This window comes from Pelecanus crispus, chromosome 12 (assembly GCF_030463565.1).
Source record: "Pelecanus crispus isolate bPelCri1 chromosome 12, bPelCri1.pri, whole genome shotgun sequence".
NCBI classification, from domain to species: Eukaryota; Metazoa; Chordata; class Aves; order Pelecaniformes; family Pelecanidae; genus Pelecanus; species Pelecanus crispus.
The window spans coordinates 13,507,748-13,516,731 of record NC_134654.1 but is presented as its reverse complement, the minus strand read 5'-3'; the positions used below and the strand labels follow the sequence as shown (position 1 = coordinate 13,516,731).

General features: G+C 48.0%; 1 protein-coding gene across 1 annotated transcript; it reads left to right on the top strand.

The window, feature by feature from the left end:
* Positions 1-1,739: 1,739 nt before the first annotated feature.
* LOC104037797 (fibrinogen-like protein 1-like protein) lies at positions 1,740-7,513 on the top strand. Its single transcript, XM_075720136.1, has 4 exons — positions 1,740-1,743; positions 3,488-3,631; positions 5,715-5,777; positions 6,885-7,513. Exons 1-4 carry the CDS (start codon positions 1,740-1,742, stop codon positions 7,511-7,513), a joined length of 840 nt encoding a protein of 279 aa, XP_075576251.1.
* The last annotated feature ends 1,471 nt before the right edge of the window (positions 7,514-8,984 follow it).

Below are 8,984 nucleotides of genomic sequence, written 5' to 3'. Positions count from 1 at the left end.
TCTGTATCCTGCCATGAGGTAGCTCTAGTCAGCAATAAGACCTCCCCATTGCCTGCTCTTCTCAAGGTGAGGCGAGCCCAGTTCTCTCAGATTCCCCTGACACATCCTGAGCTCCAGGCCCCTGACCAGTCTGATGGCCTCTGCTGGACTTGCGCCAGTCTGTCAATATGTTTCTTGTAATAAGGGGTCCAAAATGAGACACAGTGCTCTGAGGTGCCTGACTCTGCTCTCCACCCTCCCACCAGATAGCTGTAGGCAGCAACAAGATCCCATCTCAGCCTTCCCTTCTCCAGGTTGAACAAGCCCAACTTTCTCAGCCTGTCCACATATGTCATGTGTTCCTGCCTTGACTGTCTTGGTGGTCTTAGCTGGACTTCTTCTGGAGTTTTAGTTGCTGTTGTGTATGGGGCAGCCCTGCACAAGGACACAGTACTCCAGCTGTTGTCTCACATGTGGAAGTGAATAATCCCTTCCCTCACCCTCCTGGCTGCATTTTTCCAGATGCGTCCCAGGATGCAGCAATAAACAGATCTGTGCCACAGCTGTGGCTCTTTCAATATCACATATACTGAGCAGGAGCTGGGCCCCAGGACACACCTGGGGTTTCAGAGAAATCCCCTCTATGGCTTTCTTCCTGCCTGCTTTGCACATCCTAACCCAAACACTGCTCACAGCCTCCCAGAAAAGATGGCCAGGGACTGGAAGCTGCTGGTGAAGCTCTGCTGTGGGTTGCTGCCTGACTTTGCTTTCATCTGCTGTTGAGCAGAAGCAACAGCACAGCAGGGCATGCACAGGAGCCTCCATGACCAGGCAGCCATGCTGCAAGCAAACAGCCTGTGACAAAAGCCCAGCCTGCTGCTCCTCAGACTCCGGCCATCTTGTGCTGTCTAGCACAAGGTGGATGCTGGGGTACAGGAGTCCTCATAACTCAGAATACTGCAAGTATCAATCACTAGGAAAAGGATGGTCTGGCATTTTCTGTAAGAAATCCATGGTGCAAGCACTCATAGTAGCAGAGAGGGGCTTGAAGTCAGACCATTTTACATCAGTGTCACATCATGATTCCCAAAACTCCCTTGTGACTGCTGCAAGGGCTGCGGTGCCAGGGGAGACCACAGTGCACATTGCGCAAGAGGCAGTGTGGTGGTGGTAGCCAGGCTCGTCAGGAGGCACCTGGAGTGGCACTTTCTGAAGTTCAGTGCACAATTGCCAGGAACACTAGAGTACCTCTTCCCTGAAGGGTTTAATGGGGTCCTCAGTGGTTGCTGGACTCAATGCCTATTCTGGAAAGAGTGATTTATGCCTATTGTTTGATTTCCATCCAGGAGGGGGAATGTCATCTGGGCATTTACTTACAAGTTGAAATGTGCAGAGGTGCCCAGAGGATGCCATTCCCTGGGAAAACCCTGCCAGGGCAGGGGGGCAGCCAGGCACTGTAAATTGCAGTTGTTTTAAGGCATTCACTTATTGGCACCAAATTATTTGCTTTGCCTCTGAAGAAAGCTCTTCACCTTTGTGAGACACAGCCTTCATTGTCTGAGGACATATCACTTAATGATGAAGAGCAAATAAGCTGTAAACTATTAGTCCTGTTGCCAACGAGAAGACAAGTGCTGTGGTCTGGGTCTCGTGCCTCCACCCACTCACCTGCTGAGCCCTATAACTTTTGGGCTGGACACCCTTCCAGCCAGGCCAAACCTGTTCAGCTTCCCGCTCCACAGGGTCCCTGCAGAGACAGCATGGGTGAGTGTGGGATGGGATGGGATGGGATGGGATGGGATGGGATGGGATGGGATGGGAGGGGAGGGGAGGGGAGGGGAGGGGAGGGGAGGGGAGGGGAGGGGAGGGGAGAGGATGGCACCGCTGCATGTGGCTATGGGTCACAGGGCATCCTGGTACTTTTTCTTCTGCAGGGCTCCCTTCTCCCCACACCCCAGCCATCCCAGCGCTAAATCCATTACATTGTCTGGGCTTGCTGTGCCGTGGGCTAGGAACAGGAGCAGGAGTCTGCATGTTCTGCTATTTTCAGGCTGTATCAGTGTAGCCCTGGAGTGTCAGATAGCCCATTTTACAAGTTTCATACTTACGAAAAAATTCTTTGTAATTTTCAGTTCTCCAAGGAAACTATTAAATACCTCAGAATAGAAAACAGGTTTTTTAGATATTCTTGCTTAAGGAGTGATACTGAACAGGTATCAAGATCTGGAGGTTCGATGCTTAAAAGCACACTGCTGTCCCCAGAACACCCAGGAGAGGCTGATCCTCTCCCCTGCATCTCCTTCCTACCCAGACCATTCATGGGGGAATGGGCCAGCAGTGGAGGGAGCATTGCTTCTCCGGTGGCCTAAAGAAGAGATGTCTTTAAACATGCCTCTAAACGCAAGTGCATCAAGACACCAAATGTTATGTAGGAATTGAGAAGCAAATGAGTTGGACTGAAGTGTGTTTAAAAGACCTTTGCTGTAAAACTGTAACCAGCACAAATGATTGGGACATCTCTGAGCATTCTCAGAAAGGCATGCTTGTCTCTAGGGTGGCTGCAATTGCACACAGTGGTTCCAGGATGGTGTCATTGATCATTTTCCTTCTCAGTCATCTCAGGGACCAGTGCCAAACCCAGGTATCCCAGGGCAGTGTGATAGGTTTGGCTCTGCTCCTTTTTGAACAGTGGAGGGATCACACTGGTAATCTGCCAGGGTGAGCTACATCTATCATATCGTGAAAAGATTTCCACATGGCCAGATGTCTCCACAAAGCCCCACTCTCCAGGAATCATGATAAACTTTCTATTATCTTATTTAGATTTAATATTGCAGAAAGTGTGCTGGTTTTCCTAGCTGCTCTGACAAGAACAAATCAGCACAGTGGGCTACCTATGAAAATTTTGAAGTAGCTATATAACCATATAAAGGACATAATGTGCACCAGCCAGGCAGTAATTCCTGAAAGTTTGTGCTGCCCCTCTCAGTCATGCTGCTTTCATGCAGAGCGGAGAAATACACACAGCCCTGCCTGGGGCTTGCTCCCACCCAGATATCTGGGTTCTTACTGCCCACAGATCTGAAATGGAGGCAGGTTTAGTCCCAGCTTACACCATGTGAGTGTGTAACAGGAACGTGATGGGAGCAGGGAGGAAAGGGGATTCCTCCCTCCATGCTCACCCTGCTTGTTATCTCCAGCCCTGAGACTTGTTTTTTACAGGGATTTCTGATTACAGTCACTTTGGGTTTGGACAATGTTTTTGCACTTCTTCTGTCTCAAAAACCACCAACAGCAGGTGCCACTGCTAATGACTCCTGCCAATGAGTATATGACAGCTCATCTAAATGAGTGAATTGGGGCTTATGGCTCCAAGAGGGAGGTCTACGCATAAAGAATTTTATTTTCCTATTTTACTCTGCAAGTAAAGGAGTCAAATGGGATTCATGGCTCTCTAATGGAAGAGTTATGATCTCTTTCTTCTTTTTCTAATCTCTTCCCATTTCAGCTACCCAGTGCCTTTGTCTCCTGCTTTTCACCTGCCTGCTGGCCCTGGCAGCACCTCTTCCTGCCTTTGACATAAAAAACTTGCATCTCCTCAATGGCACACTGGATGAAATTATGAATGTTCTCCCAGAGTCCTCCCAGCTTGGTAAGTACATCAGTAAAATAGGGAGAGGCAAACAAGGTCATGTTCAGTCAGATCCTACACAGACGTCCTCACCAGCCTAACCACACCCCTGTAGCACAGAGAAAGGACTACATACTGCTCTGTGTGTGGGCAATGCCAATGCAGTAGGCTGTCTTCCTTGAACAAGAATAATCTCAGAGTCCTCCTCTGCTTGCTGCTTGTCTCCTCTCCTGTCTGGCATGAAGTTCTTCTGCCCATAAGTGAGTCCAATAGTCTGAAGCTCAGAGTTCACAGGATCCCAAGAGAAGGGACATGGTCAGTCTCATTGGCAGCAAGACCAAGCCAAGGGTGTTGTTGGCCATGGGCTTTTCCTTGGAGACACAGTGTTAAAGATGTTAAGGCAAACAATGACAGTGTGTTTTGAGGACATGGGGAACAGTAGCCACTTCTGGAAATCACAAGGTCAGTGGAGAACAGAATTCAGGAGAGAAGTGAATACAAAGAGGAATTAAATGAAGTTAATACAAAGAGTCTAAGCAGTGGCACTGACACAGAGCAATCAGCCAGACAATGGCAGAGTAACCTACAAATACCAGGGTATACTGGAGCAATGCAGAAGCCTCCAAAAAATGCTCTTGGAATAAAACTGGGGACTGTGGGTGGGACACGACACAACAGCAAGAGCTGGTTCCCTTCCAAGGGAGGAGGAGGAGGAGTTCCTGGCAGAAGAGCTCAAGGTCCAAGTGTTTGATGCTGGTTTCACATCAGCCTTCACTGCAAAGGTCAGCTGTCAGGAAACTGCCAACACAGGAAGCACCCTTGACTGAGACAAGAACTTGGGCTTCACAAAGAACTGCAGGTCTGAGTAGAGAAAGGGGGTGTGCTCTGAGCTTCACACTCATCTCTCACCTGGACCACTGCTAGGGTGCTCTGAAAACATGAGCAGCATGAATGTAAGATGGGTAAGCAGGGAGGCATGCCAGAGGAGATAGGCTAATATTCGAAAGTCTTGACTTGTAGAGAAGTGCTTCCAAATGGATGGGAAGTGAAGGCAGAAAGGAGCAGGGGCTTACAAAATTAACATGGTGAACAGTTTCATATGGCTGTAGTAAAAGTAAATACCATGGTAGCAAAGTCCTCTAGACCACGTTACATGAGTGTTTCCCACTCCACATAGGCTCAGGCCAACCACCACGTTCACTGGTGAGCTTCAAGACACATTTGGAGAGAGTCAGAAAGAAAGGGGCCAAAAATCTGGCAGACAGACTGTGTCAGGGAAGGCTGAAGAGCTGAATGGTTTAGCCCCAAAATCAGAAGACCATGGAGGAGGAAGTGATAGCAATATTACAGTCTGTCTGCAGGAAAAAATGTACTCTGGGTGTAGTAAGAGAAAGAACGGGCTAATACACAGTGCAAGAGGCTTAAGTTAAACACATCATAAGGGAGGAGATAGGAAAGCACCAGCTGAGAGTGAAAGCAGGGAGCAGAAACTTGAGGATGCCAGAGAGCAGTTGCCTGCAGGGTTAGGCATCTGTTTCAGAGAGGGGACGGGAATGGCTTTTGTGATTCCATAAGCCTGTGATTCATTCCTCTGTTTTATAGCTACCAGTGGATACACAGAAGATGTCCTTGCAGAAGAATTGCATTAATTCACTCTAAACCATCTTCTCTTCCAGTAATATCCTTCAAATTCCCTTCTGACCCAGCTGAGCAGAACCCCTCTCCCAACTCCTGATATCTGCATCAGTTTTCCTGTGTCTGCTCTCACATTTCTTCTCCCTCTAATCCCTCTTCTTCCTGAGTCCCTTCCTAACTGCTTCTACTGCACTTTAACAACCATCCACCACCATTTGGGGTCTTTCCCTGACACAGTGTGCCCAAATCCTTCTCACCAAGGAAGCATCTGCCCCATTCTAACACCATGTAAATTCCCCCAAACTACCAACTAACTGGCTGATAGCTGAAATGGTAAAGTCTCTCTGGAATTAGGAGCAACAGCAGAAAAACAGGAATATCATCTGGAGAAGATCATGCTCTCCCAGCAGGCATTTGACATGTCTACTTTCAACACTCACTCCTGTCTCCTCTGTTCTTGTTAATTCAGATAACAGTGGCAAACATGTTCGACAGGTCAGAGACATTGCCCCCCACACACCGATGGGCCATGGTAAGTCTCTTCTCAAGGAGCACATCTGCTCATAAGGTTTCACCATTGCTGGGCTCATGAAGAGCTCTCAGCCACCTTAGCTTATGTCCTCAATGTACACTGTCTCCTCCCAGGAAAAATGTTGATTTTGTGATAGGCTGCAGAGGTGCCACAGCTCATAACCTCGGGGGGACTCTATTACCAGCCATGTGCTGGACTCAGTAGTTGATGAGGATCTTTAGCATGGGCAATTTTCCACCTGAAGTTCCAAATTGGAAAGTGATGATTCATTATTGGCCTTTGGGAAGTGGTGATTGTTTATTTTCCTCTTTTCACTCTACAGTTGATGAGAAGACTGGGTAAGACAGGGACTGACTGTGTTACTGAACTGACTGAGTCAACAATAGCCCATAGGACCACAAGATAGTTTCTATCCGGGTAGGAATAACCAGTAGCAGAGGTACTGGGAGTGGGCAGATCCCTTCCCAGAAGTGTGTAGGTGCATTCAGCTGTTTGTTGTATAAGGGGCTGACACTCTGGAGCATGGAAAGATCATAATCAAATCAAACAAGTCAGGAAGTCTCTAAAGAGCTCTCAGGTAAGCCCAGAGAAAACTGATGGATTTGCCCCATTGATATCCCAAGGGCTGATTTAATTAGTAGCAATATGAATGTCTTGATCACACTGTCTCCAGGGTTTCTGAGATTACTATAAAGCTCTAAAGCCTCCATGCTGTGAAAGCAAATGGCGTTATAACCCAGATTTGCATTTGTCTGTGTGGTGATACGTCACCTGTATGCTACAGGCAAATCACCACAGCACTGCAAAACTGAACCCAACCTGGGCTAGGGCGCATTGTGTGCTGGGTGAAGGCAATGGCTGGCTTGGTCTCACCAGACCAAGACAATTTGGCAGTGTAGGCTCATCAGTTTGAATCCTGTCTTGTGAAGATATGAAGCCCAACTCTAACATTGATCATTTCAAGACTTTGATTTACTCCTGTGAGCACATGGCAGGAATACAGCCCAAGAATGTGTGTGCAATAGCATATAGGCACAAAAGAAATATCAGGTGCTTTCGGGGTTTCAGTGTGTGGGATTTAATAACCATTTCTGTTTCCTGCCCCAGGTTGGCCCAAGGACTGCAGTGAGATCCCTGCTGGCAGCCGCAGCGGTGTCTACATCATCCAGCCAAAAGGACTCCACCACCTCGTGGTGTACTGTGAAATGAATATAACAAACGGGGGTTGGACAGTCATCCAGAGGAACCAGAAAGACACACCAGTCACCTGGGCTGAGTCCTGGAGCACCTACAAGTACGGCTTTGGAAATGTGCGCAGGGAATACTGGCTGGGCACCGAGTACATCCACCAGATCTCCAAGCAAAAGGTCTACCAGGTCAGGTTTATCATCCAGGACTCCACAGACAACACCAATTTCGCAGACTATAACCTCTTCAGCCTGGAAGATGAGTCCCATGGCTACCGGCTGAGGCTGGGCTCCTACACAGGGACGGCGGGGGATGCCATGACCTCAGACAATCCCAACACCATGCATGACAACATGAAGTTCTCCACAAAGGATCGAGATCAGGACACTTACAGTAAGAACTGTGCCTACAGCTATGAGGGCGGGTGGTGGTACTCAGCATGTTATTCTGTACGGCTGAATTTCAAGGGTGGCATGACATGGGGCAGCATGTGCAAAGGAAACTGCAAATCCTCCCTTATCCTCATCAAACCAGCTCAGTATTGTTAGTGCTTCTTCCCCCTCCTGTCCACACTGGACACTCTGCAAAGGCTCTGCATGGCCAAACAGCTTGAGCCTTTCTGGATCAGAGAGGGGAGCCCAATGGTAGTAGGGTTTTTACTGAAATACCACTTTCCATTTCCCCTCTCTGAGTACAGCCTCCCCCTCTGCTCAGCTCTTTTCCCCTGTGCTTGCCAATGATTCCTTGTTATTATATTCATAATGAAGAATAAAAAAATCACTTGTGAAATTTGTGAATTCCCCATGTACCTTCCCTGCGGGAGGAAGACACCCAGGCCTGGAGTGACTTTTTATCAGAGTTTCTTAGCTGTCTCCAGAAATCACAGCAAGCAAAAAAGCTACATGCCACAGATTTCCATATACTCTGTGCCTCTCTGCAGTGTCTGGTAAAGCATCCCAATAAATTTGCTTCCTTAAGCTCATTCTCCATTAATGAATATTTGTTCTGTATCTCTGATGTGCTCCCACTGAGATCCAAGAAATCCCATGTCAGGTGCTAGGACTGGAGTCTTGGGGCTTACTGGAGGGAAAAAGCCTCGAGTGTTTCTCACAGGAATGTATGTAAGAAACTTAAATCTAGTTACACTGAGATAAAGAACCATGGTCTGCACAGAAGGGTTCAGAAGGGACTTGTCACATGGGAGAACTCTTCCTACCTCATCACCACGTTCACAGACCAGGGTCAAAAGCTGTGGCAATGTCCTGGTGCCAAGGTCCCACTCCTGCTGGGAGGCTGTGTCTGTCAGTATTTGTCGCTACCTGTCTGTCTTCATAGTCATACTTTGATCCTGCAGAAACATGATTTCAAAGTTGTCAGTGGATCCATCTGCTGTAACTAAGAAGGAGTGAACTTAAATGGAAGCAAAAAAGAAGTAGGTTAGATGTTAGGAATCACTTGAATCAGGAGACACTCTAATGAGGGAAGAGCTCATTACAGGAATGGGCTCACCATACCCAGGTTTCTGAGAACAAATTAGATGAAACTTTGCCAGGAAAGGTGCAGACAGAGCTGATGCTGTGAGGCTGCAGGACAGGGCCCCTACAACTCTTCTATCCCACAATACTGTGGCACTGCCAGGACAGACTGTTTGAAAAGCACTTTCACCTTCACAAACCATTTCTGGCTTTGTCTTGGGGCAGTGTAGCAACAGCAGTGAGTTCCATTCCAGGACCAATGGCTAAGGGAAAACCCAGCCCTCATCTGCCAGCTGCAGAGCCCAGTACCTACTGGCAGCCATCCAGAAAGGTTTGAGAAATCAGAAAGTACTGAAAAAAGTGAGCAGTGGAGGATCTCCAAGCCAGAAAGTACCTTACACTGTTCTAGAGAACTGTCCTCAGCACTGCAGAGCATGGGGAGCACCTGCACCTAGGGATGTCTGAGGAAAAACAGAGCTCAGAGCAACTTCTACTGAAAGCAGCTCTCAGGTGACGCAAGCTGCATTCACTCTCCTGAGAGCCT

Excerpts from the sequence above, each read along its gene's own strand:
- LOC104037797 (XM_075720136.1), top strand. Across the intron at positions 3,632-5,714 it reads CCCAGAGTCCTCCCAGCTTG|ATAACAGTGGCAAACATGTT; the intron begins GTAAGTACATCA and ends TTGTTAATTCAG. Across the intron at positions 5,778-6,884 it reads CCACACACCGATGGGCCATG|GTTGGCCCAAGGACTGCAGT; the intron begins GTAAGTCTCTTC and ends TTCCTGCCCCAG.